The following is a 24,051-nucleotide window of genomic DNA, read 5'->3' on the forward strand; positions in this document are numbered from 1 at the left end:
CTGGACGACATTCGACGTCTTCAACTGATGAAAATATCAAAATAGTGAAGGAGGATGTAGTGCTTTAAAATTGTCAGGCAAGTGTTAGAGAAATGGCAAGAGAGCTCAATATCTCTTGCGAGTCCGTTCGAATGATTTTGGTGGATATTTTGGGTTTGAAACTTTCTTGCTCGACTCGTTCCGATAAAGCTAAATTTTGTTTTTAAAAGTGTACCGCAAACAGGTATATTTGGACATTCGGTTAGTGAGACGTGTTTTTATGAGTTTGACATGCAAAAAAGCCAACAATCATCGGAATGGAGAGAAAAAACGAGCCGAAACCAAAAAAAACCACGCCCGAGCCCCTCAAGAAAACAAGTTGATTCTGACTTTTTTTTTTGATATTCGTGGTTTGGTGCATCATGAATTTGTTCCGGAGGAACAGACGGTCAATAAGGAGTTCTATTTGGCTGTACTGGGGCGTTTGCATGCGAATATCTGTTGAAAACGGCCGGAATTGTGGAAGAACAATTCATGGATTTTACACGATGATAATGCCCCATCGCATCGAGCCACGATTGTGACGAAACTTAAAGCTAAAACGGTAATGAATACCATCGATCGACCACCGTATTCACCAGATTTGGCTCCATGTGATTTTTTCTTGTTTCCCAAAGAGAAATTGCTTCTCCGTGGAACTCGTTTTCAGTCGATCGAAGAGATAAAACGAAATTCGACGAAGGAGCTGAAGGCCATCCCAAAAAGTTCTTATGAAAAGTGTTTCGAAGACTGGAATAATCGTTGACATAAGTGTATTACATCTGGTGGGGATTATTTTGAAGGCGACAAGATAAATATTGATGAATAATTAAATATTATGAATTTTATATACAATTTTCGGGTACCTTGTCACAATGTTTAGCCAACGTCGCTGCCGTCTGTGGGACCTTAGTATACCACTACGAAAAACTATACACAGAGAATATCTTACAATTTTTCCAGCAGATTAATTATGCCTTGAATAGAGTATATTGGGCTTGCCGCGCAGTTTGTTATAACCAGATGTAAACATCGGCTTTTCCATAAAGTATAGTATATACTTGTACATAAGCGATCAGGGTGACGAGCTGAGTCGATTCAACCATCTCTGTCACTATATCTATATATGCGATTCAGCCATCTCTGTCTATCTATTTATATATGCGAATTAGACTCTCAGATTTTGAGCTATCTAACTGAAATTTTGCACTCGTCATTTTCTCTCCAAAAAACTACTTAAACGTCGAAACCGCCGATATCGGCCTACTACACAATATACCTGCTATACAAACTGAGCTATCAAAATCAAGTCTCTATAGGTTAAACTTTTTTTTATATATACCTGCTATTTAAACTGACAGATCAAACTCAAGATAAAGATCTTCAAAAAAGATACGTGGCTACGTGACTACGTGGCTAGAAAGGAGTAGCAAAAACTTTTCCGTCGAAAGCAAGCCGTTGGCAGCTTACGTTTCCAGATTTTTTTTATAACTGCTATGACAAATACACCTGTACAAGGTAGTATAGCTTCGGTGTAGAAGAAGTCAACACATTTTCTTGTTTTACTTAAATATGAACTTTTATTTCATTCATGAAATCACTTTATAACTTTTTATCGAGTATTTATAATTTCTTTTAAAATTCGCTCACTTTTTTCACTCTTCTGCAAAACAATTTTAACAACCGCAATTGACGCTTTTATTTACTTATTTTTTTTAGTAAATTCTGCTTGCCATTTTTTATCACTTTTTGTTTTGTCAATATGTTTATATATACACCGTTTAACGTTATTCATACCCGTATACGTCTGCCTCGAATCGCTGGTGCCCAAGCACTAAACCAAATATTCTACCAAATTTGTTAAATTTCTGCAAATGGTCAATGGGCGAGGTGCTGGGCAGGTGGGTTGGCTGATTTGTTGCCGATTTAGCGGCGTATCAGTAGCGCGCGCTTATCAATTTTGGCAATTATTACTTCCATTTTTCATATCAGCTCGGTATGCGGCGCACCACTATCAACTTTTATTATATTTGACTATCAGTCGCTGTCCGTCCCTTCGTCCGTCCCACCAATTTTGGCCATAGCACCTGAACATGATTACTTTACCGCTGACTCTAACGTCTGATCTATAAATCTTTTTACAGACGTGCGCGTGAATTTTTATTGCTTTGGAAGGCACGCCACTTGTGCCGCCTCAAAGCAACAGCCATACAAGCGTTCGTGTATTATCGTGTGTACTCGTCGGGTAAGTTCAACTGCCTCGTAATAATGTGAATTTCCACATGATTCCTGAATGAAAATGTCAACGTCAGGGTTTGGTTCTGCACTTGCTTTGTGTTTGTAACAAACCTTCGTTCTTTACTGTTATCTACATTATTGTAAATATATTTATATGTGCTATATAATTATCAGTACTTTTCTTGATTTATTTTTGCAACGTTCGAAACGCACTCACGCGTTTCTTAACATCGAATAATAAAATTTAATTAGTCAAAATTTCAACAACACAAAAAAAAAAAACAAATTGTTATCTATTTCTTTTTTGTTATTCTTCATATAATCAACTTAAACAGTGCGCTTAAAAATTGATATTTTTTGCCTTCTAATATCTGTCGTCTGCAAAAACTAAATTTATAATATTTTAATGCCCAGCTGTCAGCAAGGAATATATGCATTTATGTATCATGTGTAAATAAACTGCTCGAAAACCCAGCAGGAAAAAGTCCAGTTAAGTGTTATCAATGTCATTTGTCTGATCCCAAACTGCTCAATACCCTGCACGAAAGAGTATAAAGAGAATTATCCTGATTTTCATCGATAAACTTGTACGACAGCTGTATACTAGTTTTTGTTGTCCGATCTGAAAAATTTGCTCGGAAAATGTAGCGCTGCTTTAGCCAATAATTCATGCCGAATTTCGTGAAAATACCTTATCAAATAAAAAAGTTTTCCATCCGAGGGTTTAAGTTTTTAACTTTTTAGCTTACTTCGCGTGTTATTCGAATCCGTAAATTTGTTTTCTGTAAGTTGGTAGTACTGTTAGTGACATCTATGTTAAATTTCACGTCAAAATATTCATTAGTATTTGAGATACTCGTCGTTTTGTGAGGCTCTAAAAGTGAATTCTTCGATTTTTACTATGTCTGAATTTATTGAACAAAGAAGTGCGATAATGCACCATCTCATACTGCATTGGTTATTCGTGATCATTTCGCCACATTTTCAGCTAATATCGTGCCGCAACCACCGCATTCGCCTGATGTACCTTTTTGTAACTTCTGGCTATTCTAGTCCAGTCATTTAAGCTTAAATTAGATAAGAATCTCGGAATTCAATATACCCATTTATATGTCTGTAAATACTTGTATATTGACACCCTAAAGTTGTCTCAAAACCTACATATGGTAGGTATACCCTACCTACAGACTTATAAATGGGTATATCGAATTCCGAGGTGAACTTGTTATAATGACTGGACTACTCAGCAAATTCACATGACCATTCCGCGGACACCGTTTTGACTCAATTGAGGATATAAAAGCTGAATCGAAGAAGGCTCTGATGGCCAACACGACGGATGATTTTTCCAAGTGCTATGATGACTGGAAAATACGTTGGCATAAATGTATTGCAGCGGGAGGGGATTACTTTGAAGGAGATGAAATGGACAAAATTCACCTTTCAATTTGATCGCAGTAGTATATTGTATTGTAGTTGTTCGATATAAAAAAAAATTATTCGTAGGTTAATACGCTGCCTTGGAATAGATTATTATCCGAATCGATAAATTTGTTTAGTAGCTACATATATCATATAGTGGTTCGATAAATGAACAGCTTCTAGGGGGAAAATAGACGTGAGCACAATTTCAGATCGATATCTCAAAAACTGGGAGACTAGTTTGCGCATATACTGACGGACAGGCAGACGGTCAGGTCTGAAACGACTCGGTTCATCACGCCAATCATTTATAAAAATGACAACCCATTATAAACGGTGATCTAAGTAGAGCTACATTTTTCTAAAACCTTTTTTTGACAGATCACGCGTGAGTCGTGTCTAGCTGTCATATTGATATTGTTCAGTATTGTTTGAGATTTCATCATGGAAAGACTTTCCCTGAAAACAGATCGTTCAACTTTATTTCGAAAATTCTGTAAAGAATGTGTTATACGCAACACTATCACCCATCTTGAGACCCAGCATTCCTTATTGGATAATAGTCTACCGAATAGACCACGTTCAGCACGCAGTGAAGAAAATATAGCAACCATAGGTGAGAGTATACACAAAGACCGTGGAGAGTCGATTCAACGCCGTTAACAGCAACGTAGAGCTTGTGTAAGAACTGAAGCCGCTCGACCTTCCCAAGCGACATCGCATCGTTCTATGGGCTTTTGAAACCAACCAAGGAGAATCGACGTTTTCGAGCCAAATTTTGTTCAGCAATGAAGCCCACTTCTGACTCAATGGGTATGTAAACAAACAAAATTGGCACGTTTGGCACGAAGAGCAAACTTAAAGATTCAAGAGCTGCCATTTCATCCAGAAAAAACAACGGTTTGGTGTGGTGTGTGGGCCGGTGGAATCATCGGACCATATTTCTTCAAAAATGATGCCGATGAGACGGTAACTGTCATGATAACAGATTATTTGATGCCTGAAATTGAAGGTTGTGATCTCGGCGACATTTGGTTTCAATAAGACGGCGCCACTTCCCACACATCACATCAATAATGGATTTATTGAGAGAACACTTTGGTGAGCAGATAATTTCACGTTTCGGACCGGTCGATTGCCCACAAAGATGCTGTGATATCACAGCATTAGACTTTTTTTTCATGTAAAGTCTAAAATCTATGAGAACAATACCGCTTCGATTCAGGCTTCAAGGAGGGAACCTCGAAATGACTCTTTATATAGAGTTATACGCGATCTCCGACGGCGCATAAAACGAAAGTCGTCCACTACTGACTACACGCTAAAATTGGGTGTGTTCTTATTGCTGAATATTCTTACATACCAAGTGTACCGGTATGAAGTGAATTTTATTATTTAATGGCAAACCATTTCTTTGTAATAAAGCTACATTTTTGGCCATACCATTAAAATATATGCTTTTTATTTCTTCTTGAAAACTGCAGGTCTAAAAACAACAGCCTTTATAAAGTGTTTTTGATAGTGTTCTATTAGCCCAACAACACATACAACACTCTGTATTGTCTTGAAAGCTTGTGGCGCTTACAGGGTATTCTGTGTAAGTTCTAGAGCAAATAGTGAACGAAAAAACTTCATGAAAACATAAGAATGTTTACATTCATTAATCGCAGATAATGCAACGACTTAAACTTAGTGGCTACTGGCACTACTGGAGTAAATATTGTGTTTAGTACACATTAGAAATTGTTGTTATAAACCCATGGACTTATTACAGCAAGGTGTGGTGCCAAAACGGAAGTCAATAACGCTTTGTAATGTAGATCATTATTATCAAAATTAGCGATGAATATGTAGTATACATACGTCTGTATGAATGTATGTATATATTTACTCTTTACAACTTTCTCTATCTTTCGCCAACTTGTAAGTCCTTTATTGCAAAGTTGTATTAACAACTTATCATGAGTGGAACGTTATTAATAGTTTGCGTAATTTCAATTGGCTTGATTCTTTTTATCAAATTTTATGTTTATTTTTAAGTTTCAAATAATTCTATATTCAGTTATAGGCTGTTTAATAATAACAACATGCACACACCAGAATTTAGGGGGGTTTCGACAGCCTTAAATTTTCCAAATTTTTGTTGGAAACTTTACAGAATAAAACCTTTCTAATTGATTGTGTAAATTTTTTGATTAGTAATTTGAGCTGTTCCACATGCCTATAAAACCCGTGCTAATGATAATTCTATTATCAAACATTTGGCAATAGTTCTTTGGAATTCCATTGAAGAACCAGATAGCAATACCATAGAGTATTTAATAAACACAGCCATTCCACATAAATCAGTTAGTACATACTACATATGAAGTACTTGAGATTACTTATGGAACTTTATTTTCTCAGCAGAAATGACCGAGTGATTCGGGAAGATAATAATCTCATTTCGTTTTACGACTTCATTTTGGTGTGCAAATGTGATCCTACTCCATCGGCTACAGATTTGTGATTGGGAATTTAGGTTTAAATATTTTAAGAGTATAGCATTACAAAACATACCGTTCTAGTCATACAGATTTTTAAATAAAATTTGAAACAGTTGGCAACACACAAAAATATTTCAAAATTAGTCATTTTTAAAACAAATTATTTGATGCCAGCTCTGAAAGAATTCGACGCAGTGCTCGCCGAGGGAAGCAGAAAAAGAAGAAGACCTCCACTCCGTTAAAGAGATCAGAACCAGAAAAGGACATGCCTGCTCTTGGTATCACGAATTGGCGCTGTTTTAAACTCGGCTATATAATCGACAAATTCAAAATGATTTATGATGCATGATAAATAAAGATTGCTAGAGCCATCTACGATGCTGTAACGTTTTTAACACCCAAAGAGAATCATTCGCGACTCTGTACAATATATTGGCTAGTAGAAAAGTCGAGTCTTTTCGTATTTTGTCAGTGGATGTCGTTGAAGTCAAATATCTCCCGTGCTACCAATCACATTGTGTCATACCATACATAATGACTCTATATAGTCTTGGAAAGGTGAGATTTTAAGCTTCATCGAAAAAAATAAATAAATAAATCGAGGAAGTTGAAAAAAAGTTACAGCTGTACAAAAATGAGTGAAAATAATGAAGAAACTCGCTTTATTTTGAAATTTTCGTATAAAAAAGGGAAGTATGTCATGCAAGCCACCAATAGCAGTTGTGAAGTTTACGAAGACGATGCAGCACAACAATGGTTCGCTCGCTTCCGTTCTAGAAATTTCGATGTGAAAGATGCACCTCGCTCAGGTCAACCTATCGTTGAAAAAGTCGATGAAATTATGGAAAAAATTGACCAGGACCGTCACATAAGCAGCCATGACATCGCTAAGGAACTTAACATTCATCATCAAACGGTTTTGAACCATTTAAAAAAAGGCTGGTTACAAAAAGAAGCTCGATGTCGTGAAAAATTTAATGGACCGAATTAACATTTGCGATTATTTGCTGAAACGAAATGAAATCGGACCATTTCTGAAGCGAATGGTAATAAGAGACGAAAAATGGATTAAATACGACAATAATGTGAAGCTCAACAAATGGTCGCAAAGCCAGGATTGACACCTCGAAAGGTTATGCTGAATGTATCTTTGATGACTCGGCAAAAACTGGGAGAGCTGGAAAGTTTTGATGCATCCACCATATAGCCCTGACCTTTCACCATCGCCAGAGTCACCTAATCACTTGTCAGACACGGTGACTGCTTTACTTTTAGAGAACCAGCTCCCGTGATGTCACCTCATGACTTTTAAATCTCATTACATCGAGTGGCAAGAGTCATCCAAGCACCGACTAGGCACGGTGCCTGCTTTATTTATATAGAGCCAGCTGGCAGCCAGCTTCTCTCGAAGACACCTTGTGACTTCCAAATCACATCACATTGCGGCGTGAGAGTCACTTGAGCATTGGCCAGGCAGGATGCCTGCTTTACTTATATAGAGCCAGCTGGCAGCCAGCTTCTCCTGAAGTCAGTGACCAAAACACATCACATTGAGGCGCGAGAGTCACTTAAATACTGGCTAGGCACGGTGTCTGCATTACTTATATAGAGCCTGCTTCCCTGACGTCACCTTGTGACTCCCAACGCACATCACATCGAGGCGTAAAGTCAGCTAATCTCTGGCCTAGCACAGTGTCCGCTTTTCTTTTATAGAGCCAGCTCATATACATATATTTTGTCAAAAGCATCGCTTAATCTACGAACATATTTTTCAGATCCGACTTTTATATCATATAGCTGTCATGCAAACTGACCGAAGAGTATACTAGCTTTCTTCGAATTAAATCCTTTTTTTTTAAATTAAACTAAAAAAAATGTAAGTATAATTAACTAATTTCTCTCTATTTTTGGCAATGAGCACAATTGACATTTAACGGCAGTGTTGACATACTTTTAAGTGGCACTATCTAGTCAAATGCATCACGAAAAGTAGGTAAGACTTGCAAACTATTCGTGGCTATTCAAGCAATAGCCTTACCAAACCGCAAATAACTTGGTATTGTGGCACAAACAAAAGAGAAATAAAATACTGTTATATGTGCTCTTTCCCTAACTAGCAATAAATCTATATTGCTTCAATTTCGGAGTGTATATTTATGAGCAGAGAGCCTAGAGAATAGCACAAATACTGAGCGAGGCTTAGCGTGATAAATAAGTTATTATATAACTTTATATATGCAAGTATATACATATGCACATTTGCTTGCTGTTTACATGCAACAACACAACCAACAATTCCGGCTGGCCAAACCTTTTTCAGTTTGCCCTGCACACACACATTCCATCAGCGCGCAGTCGATCGTGTGCGGATCACCGCCGTCTGAACTGTAGGTTAACAGAAATATTTTAAAGACATTGCCAAGTCGAAGGCAAGCTGTCGGCGACTACCTAGCATTTGGGGCACATTTTTGCGGCAAAGTCGAGTGTTGGCCAATAAGCAATTGTCTGGCAATGCTGAGAAGATAAACCAGTTGCATGAGAACAACCGAACGCAGCACGATGTGAGGGTGTGAAACCGGGCAAGCGGAGAGCAACAAGGTAAACAACAGAAAGGAAGGGCTGGACGCCGTGTTGAGATGACGCGCAACAGAGCAGAGAGTACGAGAAGAGCGTACAGATACATATAAACGTTTTGGCCAACATAGCGCGCGCTTAGCAGCTGGTGGAGCGCTAACTGTTCTCTAGCTCAGACACGGAACGTTCAGTTGTGAAGTGAATGGCGTTTTGGTTAGATCAGCGCTTCGGTTAAAAGACGTTTGATTTAGTGTCGATGTGGCTTGGAAAGAAAACAAAATAAGATAAACAAGAAGTTTGTGTGTTTATATATATAAATATATGTATATATAAATATATATATATATTTGTAAATAGGTTTGCGCTTAGTTTTCTCGTGTAATATTTGGCGTGATGCGCAAATCACAGCCACTGCTGCCGAATGAACAACACAATAGCGCACGTTTAGGGCTGCACAGCGCGGAAGGTGGCTCCGAAAGCTACTCTTCCGAATCTACATTTAGCGACTCATACACCGATAGCAGTGATTTGGCCAATTGGGAGGAATATGTAGCCGATGATGGCACGCTGTTCTACGCCGAGTATCTGCCGCAAGCGCGTCGACCGCTACATGAGAAGCGCATTGAGTTTGCGCGCAGCAGTTCGCTGCGCATGGGCAAGAAGACAGCGCGACGACAACAACAACAGCAACAGCAAGAACAGAAACAAACAAGCCAACAGCGACAGGCGCAGCAGCCAGCGCAGCAGGGCAAAGCGCACGGTAGTGGCCGGCAGGCGCAGACAGCTGCACAGGCACCCGCGCATGAGCACCGTTTCTCACACATTAGCAAGTCACACGAAACGCCGTGCTACAAGCAATTGGAATTGGTAATTACGGCAGCGGATCGTTTTCGCTTTGGTCGTCGCTCTACCGCCGTCGAGTCGATACTTGGCTTCCGTGTGGTGCCGTTCCCAGACCAGCCGGAGTGCTTAATGGTTGACAGCTTCGTGCATGCCATGCCCACCATGCTGCAACAGCAATACCAACAACAGCAACAACAACAACAACAGCAGCTACAGCAACATCCAACTACACAATCACCAAGCGAGACCGCGGAAATCGAGCGTGGCGATTGGTTTAAGTCTTTGGATGACATCGAAGTGCGCACCAGCAATGTAGATGAACTGTTGTTGCAGTTCGTTGAACCCACTAAAGTGTGTCTAAAGTTTCAGGGCGCTGCACGTCAAGCTGAAGGCGCTGGCAGTGCGGCGCATGCAAATGGTAACGCGGGCGCTGTGGGTGGCGCGGCTGAACTGCAAAAGGTGGAAAATTTCGCAATGTTTGCGCAAATATTTGAGAAATTGCAACCGCGCGCGTTAACCGCAACAGTCGAAGCTGATAAGGGCACAACTGCGCAGCCGGTCAAAGCTACTACCGATGCCACGCCAGATGTTGCATTGCCATTCGCGCTACTCATACTGCCGCCTGAGTGTTATCAAAATGATCAATATAAAGACTCTTTGTACTATTATCCCGAAGATGCGCAAACGAATTTTCTTTATAAGGCGCGTGGCAGCTTTCTCACGCTGAACGCTGTGCTCACCGAGGAGCTGCAAACGAAACCGCTCATCTCACGTCTACAAGTCGACAATGTCACCTACTTCGTCTGCTATCGCTCACTCAACGGCCTGCTTGTGCTCTTCGCTTATGCTGCCGCTTATCATTCACAGCCGGAGGCTGGTCTGCGCGCCGATGAACTCATCGGTTATATACGTTTCGCCTTTCCCACGCTCAATTTGGAGAACTTCACTAATGGCAATGCAACGACCGCCGCCCTGCGTAGTTTTCTACATCATTTCTGTGGCATACAACGTGTGCGCATATTGCGCGCACACCGCAAACAGCCGGTACTCTTCGAGGAGTTGCTCAAAGAGTCACGCCATATGCCGTTGCCGAAGGAGGCGCAGCTGCGCATATTTGATGCGTTGAGCGAAATGGAGGCCATGGATTATAGAAATTGGAATGATGAGCCATTGAATACGCATCGTGAATTTTTCATACACGGCAGCGCTTTGTACTACGATCATTACTTGCTTGCCTCGCAAATGCCCTTGGAGGTGCGCGCAAGCGTGGAGCTCTTCATGCGCTGTCGCGGCATATTTGAGTTTATTAGCGAGCAGAGCGTGAAGGAGTTGTATGTGTGGGAGGAGGTCGCCTTGCCGCAGGCCACCGGTCGTTATTTTCTCACAATTTGCAGTCGCAGCCATTTGATACTGGCGGTGATACTGAAAATTTTCGATGCGCCAGACTTGTCGCCCGACGACACTGTGCCGCCATCGCTGTTCTACATCGAAGAAATTCAGGAGACGCTTGATCATCTCATACAATGCGGCATTGAATCGTTAGCCATATTTTGGTCCATCTCTAATAAGCGTCCGGAGGTGTTGGATAAAGTTGAGCAGCCTGATGATGCCAGCGCCGAGAAGGAGTCACGAAAAATTGAGAATTTCATAAAACAAAAATTCTCCGCCGCCGCATCGGCCGCCACAGGTGGCGCTACAACGCAGGAACGCGCCGGCAATCAACGCACACTTGGTTTCGATGAGGAGACGCACCTCTGCTCGTCGCTTGGCGGTTCGTCCATACACAGTCTCACACCGAGTGAAGATGACTCGAGTCGCAAGCGTCTAACCGCCAGCAGCGTCATAAACGCCACCACCAGCAATGCCGGCAATAATGAGGACTCTGATAGCGGCGGCTCAGATTGGGATAACTTTGGCGAACAAAATCCCTTACATTATGGCTGCGACTCGGAGCTGCAATCGCCAATGACCGAATCACTGTGGAAAGAAATCAATAATGTTGTGCCGGTTAAAATCTCCGCCGGCTGGAAGAACGCTGTCTTCTATTATGTCTATGTGGACAATACAAATGGTTCGGTGTTCTGTCCGCTTAAAGCGAACTCCGAGTCATTTCCCTTTCTTGCCGAAATGCGTAAAGCTTGCCATACTATACGCGCCGTTTTACAGAATACCAAACATTATCGGCGTCTGTTGGCGCAAGAGAACTCCAAACCGGCCGTTGGCAAAGGTATGCTGGCCATTAAGGAACATGGTATGACAATACAAGTGCGCGAGTTCACGGATGCCACGGCAACTAGCACATCGGATGCGGAGAGTGTTGTTAAGGGACGTTTCGTAGTCGTCGGTCGTTTATTTAACTCGCCGTTGAAGGAGGTTTACGTATGTCATAAGCCCGATGTGCCACAAAATATGGTGGAAATGGCTTTCCGTCTGTCATTCTTCTCGGTAGGTTAACAAATGTGACAATAATAATTTTGCAATATATTTATTGATTTTTGTAATTATGTATGTGTGTAAGAGTTTGCAGTTTTGAATAAATCTATATGGAACTATCAGTGAGATCTAATTTTTTGTCTTGTCTTTTACCCTTGGTTCTTTTACAAAATGGAGGGTAATAAGGCTTTAAGCAGAAAGGGTTCCAGATTAGGAATAATAAGTAGATATATAGTATGTTTACAATAAAAAATAATAAAACGTTGGGCAGTGTAATAAATACAATTTATTTTCAACAAATGAGGGGGATTTTTCTTATCACTGAGAATTTAGACCTATACGCCTCGTAAAAAAATTGACGGCAGAGAATGGTATTGAGTCATATAGCCACAGCTGTTGACTTTATAATGGTGGTACTCATAAAAGAAAGCTATGCGTCATGTGATACCCCAAAAGAAGGTTAAAATTAGAAAAGACAAGCGGTTCGTTGGAGCTGAAATGCTGATGAGAGCGGTTCGACAATTACTTAGCTTACCGATCGATTGCGACACTATCGAAGAACTACTACTGACAAAATTTCAGCAGAATCCGACTGATTTATTGGCTTCGATTACATATGGAAACAGGCGTGTCCGTGGAGTTTAGGAAAACTAAAATAACTTGTCACTGTCAGTCGGCGATTGGATTGTTTTTTAGAAGGAAAATCGTGCAATAAAATCGAAGGGCAATGCGTTTTTATAATTGGTTTGGTAAACCTCAAAAATTTCGTTAACAAATTTCGACATGTTCGCATGTCGGTCTTTAGTAAACTATGCCCAGATGCCCCGAAAAATACTAGCAAGGAGGTTAACATGGCAAAAGCAGACCGTCGATTGAAAGCGAGAAATAGCTGTGAAAGAATGCATTACAAAAGACCGAGTTTCATATATCCTGCATACAATTTTGGGCGTGAGAAAGCCGTCGGCAGTATGGATGCCGCGTTTGCTTACTCCGGATAACAGGCGCAAGTTTGGGACCCCTTTACTGCCTGAAACTGTTTAAGCGAAGCACTGACTCATTGAAAGAGAAAACATCGAATCATTGAATGTCGGAATCTGTGCCGAAGAAGCCAAACATTGTGACTGCACATGTAACGACCACAGTTTTCTGGGATTCATAAGATGTGATCCGCAACAGAGAAGAAAACGGTCACCGGAGTCAACTTTGAGGAATTATTGGGCTGATTTGTTAATGAGAAGCAAAAAATGGTTCCCAGTTTGACGAAAAAAAGTACATCTACTCACACCTCCGCCGTCGCCACGGCCAAATTTTTGAAATTAGGTTCTAAACTGTTGTCCCATCCACCGTACTCTTCAGGTTTGGTGCTGTGCGCCAAAGGCCTACAGAGCATCTATTTTTTAGGTAGGGTTAAGAAAGTATAATATGACGACCTGACCTGAAGAGAATCAAAAGCTGCCATTTCATCCTGAAAAAACAACAACGGTCCTTAAAAATGATGCCGGTGAGAACGTAACAGTCAATGCCGAACGTTATCGCGCCATAATAACCAATAATTTGAGGTTGGAAATTGATGTTCATGATCTCAACGACATTTGGTTTCAACAAGACGGCGCCGTTTCCCACACATCGCATCAATCTATGGATTTATTGAGAGAACACTGATAGATAGATAACTTCACGTTTTGGGTCGGTCTTTTGGCCACCAAGATCGTGCGATATCGTGACACTTATTCTTGTAGGAATATGTGAAGTCTAAAGTTTATGCGGACAATGCTGCTTCGATTCGGGCCTTGAAACAAAACATCACGCATGTCATTCGCCAATTACCAGTCGAAATGCTCCAACGAGTCATCGAAAATTGGACTCAACCGATGGACCATCTGAGACGTACCCAACATTTGAAAGAGAAAATAAAAGCCAAACAATGTTCTCTCGAATGACAATAATCATTACCCATTAAATTTGAAGTTCCTTAAAAAAAGTAGGGAACCTCGAAATGGATCACGCTTTATATTTGAAGTTCCTTAAAAAAAGTAGCGAACCTCGAAATGGATCACGCTTTATATGGAGCTCCAAGTATAAGGAGCACATAGTAGGAAATTAATCGTAAATTTTCCAAATTTTCATTTTTCTTTTGTAGGGTAGGTACTTATCGGACCGCCCATGTGAGTTAATTAGTAGATGATGATTGATGAATATCTGACCACAAATGGCCGCACTTAAGTCTTAATTAGAATTATGGTGTCCTCAAAAGGCTCACTAAATTACTTGAAAAATATTTCACGAATTCTCACGCATATTGTTTTCTCCCTACATAAATATATATACAAATTATTTTATGCATACTTTTATTATAAATATGAAACATGTGAAATTCCGTTGACATTCGCTCATTCCTCAACCCATTAAATAAAATGTTTGGACTATTTTTAACATCAAGCATAAATCTCGGAGACAGGCCTAAAATATCAGCGACATGTTTACGGGCTGCCTGTTGAATTGTTGTGGGTGGCAGCGTGTATGTACAGACATCTGTACATATATACTCGTACATATGTATATGCATACAGATGTTGAGGATGACGGACGAAATCTTCGAGATTTTAGTGTTTAATCGGAAAGCGACGCGTGTGAAGGTGACAAACCGCAGACGGCTGAATGCGGCAAAAATGTGCTTTTAGCCATACATACACATTTCCGAATTATGGATATTTATAAATATTAAAAAAAAGCATTTAATTTTCAACTGCCGGCATTGAAAAATGTATGAAATGAAATGGTGAAATGCAGACTACCGTTAAAGTGCTACAAAATAATGTTATGTTTATTAAGATTAACGGCATTTATCAACGGACATCTATCAGTAACAATAAATTAAGTGATCAAGAAAGTGCGGTATACGTGATCAAGTGTTGAGGTTGATAAGCGAAGTCAAGAAAAATTAAGAGAATAAATAAATAAATAAAAATATTCCTCAAGTGTTCGCACTACTCCGAAGCAAAGTGGCAATAATCTTTAGCCGCAGACACGTTGGCTCGTGTTTATTTCAGGGGTTAGACCAGTCTAGGTTTTTTTTAAATTTTTTTTTTTTGGTATTCGTTAGAAATGAAAAACTTTTAACGTATTTTTCCCGAAGCTGCACTTTTCAGATCGGGGAACAATAATACTCAAAGGCTTACTCACTTGTCCACTTTGGATATCAGCTGTAGCTTTTTAAACATAAACTGAAGCTAGACATAAATAAACATCATGACGAGCTGAATTGATTTAGTCAAGTTCGTCTGCCCGCCTGCCTGTCTGTCTCTTTATATACGCGAACTAGTCCCACAGTTTTTCACCTATCGAGCTGAACTTTTACAACTATTCTTTTCTCGTCAAGAAGCTGCTTATTTGATCTAACCGCTGACATCTGACTACTATAGGATCGAGCTGTCCAACAAATTTATCGATCAAACTCAAGTCCTTTTATGAATAAGCGCTTAGAAGTACAGTGCCATTGGAGAAAGTCCTCCATTGGTCTAAAGACGATATTGCAAGAAAATTTACTTTAAAAAGGGATTCAAAGTCTCAATGTCATTCTCAGTGATAGGCAAGTGACACTTCAGGCAATCTCGTCCGTTGAAATGAAATCAACAATCCGTTGAAATCAAGGGAAAGACGTCAATGGTATATAGATGGCTCGAAAGCGGTGGCTGGAATCGCGACTGGTATAGTGGAACCACATATCAAACTGTCCATGGACAGATTTCCAAGCTAAGATCCATGTCATTAGCAGATGTGCAGAGATAATTCTAGATAAAAACTATCACGTGGAACGAAATGCCATTCACAGTGACAGTCAAGTGGCACTTCAGGCAATCTCGTTCGTTGAAATCAAATCAACTATGGTACTACAGTCCAGAAAAATGTTTAACAGAGTTGCCACTAAAAGCAAAATCCTACCAGCAAGCATACTTGGGCAAAGATGGCATCAAAGAAAATGAGCTAGCCGATCTCCTGGCGAAAGAAGCACTAACAAACAGTCCGATAGGACCGGTACCATTCTTCGCTGTGGGCTTCCACATTTTACTTGGGGATGTACGGAAAGAGGTCACTGAAAACAATATCGTACTAGCAGTGGTACTTGGGCATAGAGATATTAAAGAAAATGAGTTAGCCGATCTCCGGACGAAAAAAACGCTGACAATCAGTCCAAAAGACCGAACCGTGGACTTTACTGGAGGATCTACGGAAAGAAGAACGGGCCTATAGAAAACGGCACTGGCAACAAGTACATGGGACTCGACAGGCGAGGCTGTTTTTGGGAAGTTTTCTACAAAACGGTTTAAGAAACTAATCACACTTTCCATTAACAAATGAAGGCAGCTTGTGGGATTTTATTCAGGTCACTGCAAGCTAGGGATTAGGGGCCTGAGCCATCGATCTGTATCGCTTCTGTGATCAAATAGCAGAGACACATGCTTTTGGATTGCCCCGCAATCACAAGAAGCAGCAGTCAGGCTATCGGGCAATCCGGTGAGAGGACATATACAGGAGCAGGAGCTTTACCAAGCCTTTTTGATTTGACTGGGTAATCACAAGAAGCAGCAGTCAGGCTATCGGGCAATCCGGTGAGAGGATATATACAGGAACAGGAGCTTTACCAAGCCTTTTTGATTTGACTGGGTGTAATGACAGCTATAAAAACAGTAGGGGACCCAATAGACCACAGGTCGCAGAGCATTTCTCAAATTTTAATCCATCTATCTGATTAATCTGGGAAATTTCTTTACCTGGCAAATTATCTTTACGATATTTGTCATAGGTTATCATTCAAGGTAAAGCTAAACCCCCGAACAAATCTTTTAAATCGGACAACTTTAGCGTAAAGTTATATGAAAAAGTTTTTATTTGACATAATTTTGGGATAACTTCTTGTTTTGTTTCAGTTGGCAGGAGATCATCACTTTCCATAGAGATCTTCATAAAACAGCATTTTTTCGAAGTTTGTCTCACTAGTCGCCATTTTGAATAAAAAATATCAAAATAATTTGTTTTTATAAACTCAAATAAATGTTTCATAAAGCCTGAAAGCGATAGTTCGTTGCCTCTTTTCTACTCCCAGCATAAATTGTCAAAATTATACGGTTTTTCAGCGCTCTAGACTGGCCTAACCCCTTAACTCAACTCAAAGCTCTCACGATAACGTTATTTGTTAGTAGGATTAGAAATCATATAAAAATATAAATAAGAAGCAATAACAACTTATTTTATATAAAGAAAGTGCTGGAACGCGCACACGCACACATAAACACATATAGACACACGCACCTACAAACAAACAAACAAACATTGTGTATGTCGGCGTCGTCATCATGATAAGTGTTGTAAAATATGCCCGTTTATTATTATTGCCATGGCTATTATTTATGGCCAGCAATTGTATTGTCAACTTTGTCGTTGCAATCGGGACGCCAACAAGTCAGCGACAACTACAACTACAACAGCAGGAAGCAGTATTTGCGCCACAACAGCAGCAGCAGCAACAGCAACAACAGCAACAGCAACAACAACAGCCACTGCAACAACAAGAGTGGTATCATCAGCAATACCAGCGACTACAACAACAACAGCAGCAGCCATATAAACCCGCTATAGCGCTATCAGCACCCACAACTGCTACCAGCGCCCAGCTGCCACCTGAAGCGGCCAAAACAACAGCAGCGGACAATTTTACAACCACAAATGGAGTAGGTAAACGGAGCTGAGACGCATTTGCACGTAATATAAAGGTCGAAATGAAATTATAGCCGAGATAATGCAATTTAGGTTCTCATTAACCGTACAATTTTTTTGTTGTTTCGCGCATTTTTTGTGTATTCTCATAATTTACGGGTATCGTTGGGAGAAACGGTAAAAATACATATGGTATTTCATTCAATTTGTTGTTCGCTACTTTTCCAGATAATTTTTTGCAAAAAAGTAGGTGAAATATATTATTTTATGCGTCTCGATTTCAACCCCAACACTGTTACTTCTGGCAGTGTGTTTTAAGTGATGAAAAACATCAATACTGATGGCACTTAGATTTCGTCAGAAGTTGGACCAAACTTTTTCCGCTTTTTATGGTGTATTTTAGCAGAGTTCTACGGGTTTTAAGGCCGCTCAGTAAGGGTGAAAAGTTTTTACATAACAGGAAATGCCATCGAAGAAACTTAAGAATCAGTCAGCAAGCATAAAAAACATAGCGAAAGTAGACAGATATTATTAAAATTATTTATTTATTGACTACATCAACAATTTTGATCGATGCCAGGGAACCGAGTTGTTCAGTTATCAACAATATACTGCGGGATCATCCATAACAAGGTCATACAGCTTAAGTCCTTTAAAGCCTCAGAAAATCCTTTAAGAAAAATAGCGGGTGACTTCTACAACCTAATTCGTCCATGCAGAATTTCAAACGCGTTGTCGGATCTGAGGTCCCATAAATCAGTAACAATAATCTTTAAGCATAATGATCTTTTTGTTAGCTTTATTTGGTTAATGGCCGAGGTTTTCGTGTTCCTTTCATTGACACATTTTTTTGTAACCTTGTTCAACACGTGTTGATTACCACACCTTACATAAAGTTAATCACGTTGCCCGTGATACCGAGAGTAACTATCACCCCCTATTTACACCCCTGATGCTCCAGCGAAAGTCTTCTTCCAGGCATCCAATGGAAGGACTAAGGATATCGCGACCCATCTGCAATTGAGATATACAACTGGAGTAACCTTGAAAAGTCTCGAAAGGAAATCATAAGAAAAATAGTGGGAGACAATCATAACATCTTTTCTTTATTGGCGTAGACACCGCTTACGCGGCCTAGTTTACAACCGCGCCAGTCGTCCTTCCTTTTCACTTTTTGACGCCAATTGGTTATTCCAAGTGTGACCAGGTCTTTCTCCAACTGGTTTTTCACGGAATGGATGTATTCTTGTTCATCTGCTTCCCCCAGCGGGTACTGCGTCGAATACTTTCAGAGCTAGAGCGTTTTCGTCCATTCGGACGACATGACCTAGCCAGAGTAACCGCTGTCAATATGATGTTTAAAAAACAAGTCTTAAAATATTGTAAGTTTGTATTTTTTTGATTTCATAAGAGGGCCATGTGGGAAGTCAAAGCACGTCTGAAGTCGGGGAAACGAGAAGCTGATGCGATGCGAAAAGTGACATCCGTCTGGTTACCGAAAAGTACAAGAAATACGGAAGTCACTAAAAACGATAAACAATGAGATTTCCGTAAAGACTGACAGACGGATCAGACCTGGAATTGGAAAGTTGCGAAAAAAAACACGCATGCTCCTAATCACACGGTCTCGAACGGACTACAAGAAGTTTTTTGGCCTAATGACTGGTCACAACGTACTGGCATCACAGGGAGAGTGTGCAGGGGAGTAGGCTTGAGGGAGATGCTGGAACAGCTGCCTCCTGTTCTGTCTCTTTGTCTTACTAGATGAGATATCAAAATTAAATATCAAGTCACTCTTAAAGTTCGTAAAAAGCGTTGACGTCCTGAATGATAAATATTTCACCAAAAATTAAACTGAACCTCCATCTGGCAGTACTAAAGACCAATATGTCTACGTATGGTGTGACAGCCGGCTAGTGTAACCTTATCTACCCAGTGAAAGTGAGAGGAGGGAGATGGTGAACGATTCCCTCCAGATCCGGAGTTCTTAAATTTTTTTCTTACTATTCATTACAATCGTCCCCGGGCAGCAGTTTTCATTCCACGGCCCATAACCATTGACGAAATACGAACCTATTGCAGTAGAGAAAGCTTTGTCAGGAGTACATAGGACTCCAAATATTTTCTGTTTTGAAGTAAAAAGAAGTTTTCGAGAGGATTTTTTTTATTGACGAATAAAATTAATACAAAAAACTATTTTAAAAGTTTTGAGGAAGGAAAAATCATCCCTAGAGCTTTTTCAGACATATCTTCCGAATATTATAGTACCAATAAATAATTTTCAAAAGTCTAGAAGTAGACTATGGTAATGATTCAGCACGCTAGGTACCTTGATATGCGTCAATACCCGCTATTTAATTATTATTCCAAATAAAAAATGTGCTCTTTATAGGTTATGCCAACGAAACTGTAGGCTATGCAGAAGAAAACGAGAGTGAGGATGATGAAAAATTGCCAAGCGAAATACAAAAGGCTGTATGTACAGTGACCGCCGGTGAGGTGCGCGCAAGCGCTGAGGCAGTCACCACGAAGAAGCTTAAAGGAGTTTGTGGATCAGGTATATATTACCAAACTTGGATTAACATAATTTTCGAAATAAAATTCTCTAACCGTAAATTGAACTAATACTTATTTGCAGCCGAATTGAAGCTCGCTTTTAGTGATTTGGAAGCTAAGCTCTATAAAGAGTTGCAAGACATAAAAATTTTATTGCAACACATAGCGCAGCAACAAGGCATTAACGTGCCACAGTTGCTGCTGCCACCAATGACCTTCGCAACAGCAACAATTACACCGCCTGCTGTGCCACATGCACAACAAGCAACCAGCATACCGGTAACACCATATGCAGCCGCGACATCAGCTACACCGTCACCAACTACGCAAACAACAAAAACATATGCACAACAACATAAACCACCGCAGCGTGTCAAACCCACAACAGCCAATAAACCGAAATTCCAACCGATTGTGGAGCCCAAAGATAATGCTGTGGACACATCTTCCGCCGAAGTTAGCTACGAATATGAGGAGTCCTCAGCGGCCATGGAAGCGGAAGATGTTTTGCCTAAAAAATTGCCACAATTGAAATCGTTTCACACAAAGAGTCAAGCCACGCCCATATCTAGTGAACTGTTGCAAGAAGTGCGGAAGTTCAATAACACAATGCTAAGCGATCGCGAGCTGAAGGTGTTCACCTACTATTGGAAATTGGAGAATTTCACCGAACGCATTGAGAGCGGCAGTAGTTCGGTGGTGGAGAGTCCGGTGTTTTCGATAAAAGGTACATATATTTTTATAACCTGAACAAGGTATATTAAATTTGCCACGACGTTTGTAAAACCCGGAAGGAAACATCGGAGACTCTATAAAATAAGTATATAAATGATCATCTGAGTCGATTTAGTCATGCCCGTATGTATATAAGCGAACTAGTCCTTCAGTTTCTGAGATAACGATCTGAAATTTTAGAGATAGTTTTACGAAATTTGACATTCACTGAGAGGGAGTAGGTGAAGATGTTAATGGCTTCACTGTGAAAGTCTGAAGTTTTTTGCGTCCTAGGTCTGGTTGACGTAATGTTTTATGTCGTCGACGTAGTTGAGGGGAACCTCCTGATGCTCCTAGGAGGCGGCTCCGCTACAAGCAGGTGACTACAGGGATGATTTCTGCCAAAGCACCCAAGCAATACTGCTTGGAGGGGATTGCATTATGATCCTTAACTGGGAGTATGCGGATATCGCTGTGCAGATGACATCAAGAGGCATCCCGTTGTAGTCCGGAGTGCAGTGTTCTGACATGTCTGTAGCTTTCTCGTCTGTGTCTCACTGCATCCAGGCGACTATATTGGTAAGGCGTAGTTAAGGGCCGGCCTAAGGATTGCCTTGTATGTTACCAACAACGTTTCTTTGCCTTTTCCCCATGTGCTGCCGGCTAGCGACTTTAGGTCGCGGTTGTGTAAGGAGTGAAGGAGCTTAGGGTTATTGACAGTCGGAATTTTTATGCCATCGACGGCGAAATTAAGGTCAATACTTTACTCCTTCGTCTAGTGAGTAAATATTGTCGCTGTGGATTTAATGGGGGAGAGTATTAGGTGCCTTTCAACGAGAAAGGGCGAAGAGTTAGCGCAACGCTATGAGGATCGTTTTCTCGCAGGTTTTTGGTTGAGGCCACGAACTATCTGGACGTTTATGACGCTAAGTGATGTGGTGGTGCTGTGCACTTTTCGGAAGGTCGGGAGTAACAAGGCCTCAAGTGTTTTCACTACTGGGGAGAGGAGAGTTATCAGACAATAGGAGTCCCCACTACGGGCGGTTTCCCAGGTTGAAGTGGTGGTACTACTATTTCGATTTTCTGTAAAGGTTATTAAAGCATCGGTGCAGCCCAAGTTAGCTTTTTTATTGCCTCATCTTAAAAAAATTATTTTCATACAGAGCTTTGACTAAATTCTAAATTTTCGTTTCAATAGGCAAACCGTTGCATCTCATAGCCTATTTCCAACACTTACACCGTGATTTTCTCTATCTACAATTGACGCAGGCGCTTAAAAAATCCAGCAATCGCAATAATATCTTTATCGACATGGGTGGATTATTCAAGGAAATTGCAAATGACAAAATCAGCTTTAAGCATAAAATATCGGTGCTCAATCAGGTAGGTGAATAATGGGTTACAACCAGGATTGCAAATAATGCATTTAAAAATAACACTAGTCCACAAATTAATTAAGTATTAAATTTGGAAATTTCTAACTAAATTAACTAAATATAAAATAAATTTTCAATGAATACTAAATATCTTAGATTAAAAATTTCAATTTTGAATTCCGATTTTGGAAAACACATGTATAGTAACAAGGGATACGATTTTTTAATTAAAAAATGTTGGATTCTAAATTATATTTTCAATTTATATTTCCAATTTTGGGATTAAGAATTAAATTTACAATTTCTAATTTCGGAATTAAGTACTAAATTTTAATATTTCTGACTTTGGGATTAAGAATATAAAAGAAAATATAAAAATTTAATATTTTTTTAATATTTTGAAATTTTTGAAAATATGAAAAAAATTAAATTTAACTAAATCTAAATCAAATTTTCAATTAATTCCAAACATGTTGGATTAAAACTTTTCAAATTTGAATTCTGATTTTGGAAAACATATGTATGTATAGTAACCAGGGATGAGATTTTTGAACTCAAAAATTTTGGATTGTAAATTATATTTTCAGTTTTCATTTCCAGTTTTGGGGTTAAGAATTAAATTTTCCGGGTTTTTTTTTTATAATTTGTATTTTTTAAAGTAAGAAAATAGTTGTTTAATATTTGAACTAAATTTAAAATAAAATCTCAATTAATCTCAAACATTTTGAACTAAAAATTTTCAATTTTGAATTGCGATTTTGGAAAAAAGTAGAGAATTTTGAATTATAAATTATATTTGCAATTTTTATTTCAAATTTTGGGATTAAGAATTAAATTTTCTAATTCCAGAATTAAGTACTAAATTTTGAAATTTCTAACTTTGGGATTAAGAATTAAATTTTCAGATTTTTTTTATATCTTGGATTTCTTGAAAAAAAGAAAATAAATGTTTAATTTTTTAACTAAATTAAATTTTCAATTAATCCCAAACATCTTGTATTAAAAATTAAAATTTCATTTTGATTTTGGGATTAAGAATAAATTTTCAATACTTTTTTATTTTGTATGTTTTGAAAATATTAAAAAAATTTAATAATTTAATTAAATTTAAAATAAAATTTCAATTAGCCCCAAACATATTGAATTAAAAATTTTCAATTTTGAAAATGTTGGAAAAAAATTGTATTATTACCAGGGTGGAGAGTTTTTAAATTAATTTTTGCCAATTTTGGTAGACAAAATTAAGTTTTCAATTTTTTTTATTTATTTTGTGAAAGTATGACAAAACATTTAATATACTGGACAGATATTTTTTTAATTAATTAAATTACGGTATGTATGACAACATTTACATATGTAACTCATTTCACTTTCGCAGCACAATCAACGCTCTAAGGATTTAATTTCACAAGAATTACACAATCTGGAGACCGGCTTTCTCATACCGAACAGCGCGCTACTCAACAGCCCATTCATCAAAAACGATTCGCTGTTAATACAAATTTTTCTTTATTTATAACTGCATTCTTGCTAATTTTATATAATTTTGCACTAATTAATTATGTTTATATGTGTGTATAATTTAATAAAACATTTGTTGTCTAATTTTGAAATTTAATAAATTTTTTTACGACTTTTAATTGATAACTTGATGAAAATTTGCATTTTAAATATTT

At 39.1% G+C, this 24,051-nt stretch overlaps 2 protein-coding genes across 2 annotated transcripts; both read left to right on the forward strand.

The window, feature by feature from the left end:
- Nucleotides 1-8,946: 8,946 nt before the first annotated feature.
- On the forward strand, nt 8,947-12,147 carry LOC126762176 (protein inturned). The gene is made up of 2 exons (XM_050478720.1): nt 8,947-9,037; nt 9,096-12,147. The coding sequence occupies exon 2, from the start codon at nt 9,132-9,134 to the stop codon at nt 12,033-12,035; it is 2,904 nt and encodes a 967-aa protein (XP_050334677.1). The 5' UTR covers nt 8,947-9,037; nt 9,096-9,131; the 3' UTR covers nt 12,036-12,147.
- Nucleotides 12,148-17,368: 5,221 nt separating this feature from the next.
- LOC126761037 (alpha-protein kinase 1) lies at nt 17,369-23,899 on the forward strand. Its single transcript, XM_050476928.1, has 5 exons — nt 17,369-17,747; nt 20,122-20,286; nt 20,368-21,012; nt 22,198-22,382; nt 23,754-23,899. The coding sequence occupies exons 1-5, from the start codon at nt 17,369-17,371 to the stop codon at nt 23,892-23,894; spliced, it is 1,515 nt and encodes a 504-aa protein (XP_050332885.1). The 3' UTR covers nt 23,895-23,899.
- The last annotated feature ends 152 nt before the right edge of the window (nt 23,900-24,051 follow it).

This window comes from Bactrocera neohumeralis, chromosome 6 (genome assembly GCF_024586455.1).
Source record: "Bactrocera neohumeralis isolate Rockhampton chromosome 6, APGP_CSIRO_Bneo_wtdbg2-racon-allhic-juicebox.fasta_v2, whole genome shotgun sequence".
Classification (NCBI taxonomy): domain Eukaryota; kingdom Metazoa; phylum Arthropoda; class Insecta; order Diptera; family Tephritidae; genus Bactrocera; species Bactrocera neohumeralis.

Bases quoted from the DNA above. Each gene is read 5' to 3' on its own strand.
- LOC126762176 (XM_050478720.1), top strand. From the start codon at position 9,132: ATGCGCAAATCACAGCCACTGCTGCCGAATGAACAACACAATAGCGCA.
- LOC126761037 (XM_050476928.1), top strand. From the start codon at position 17,369: ATGATAAGTGTTGTAAAATATGCCCGTTTATTATTATTGCCATGGCTA. The intron at 20,287-20,367 runs GTATATATTACC...ACTTATTTGCAG, and splicing joins TAAAGGAGTTTGTGGATCAG to CCGAATTGAAGCTCGCTTTT. The intron at 22,383-23,753 runs GTAGGTGAATAA...TCACTTTCGCAG, and splicing joins AAATATCGGTGCTCAATCAG to CACAATCAACGCTCTAAGGA.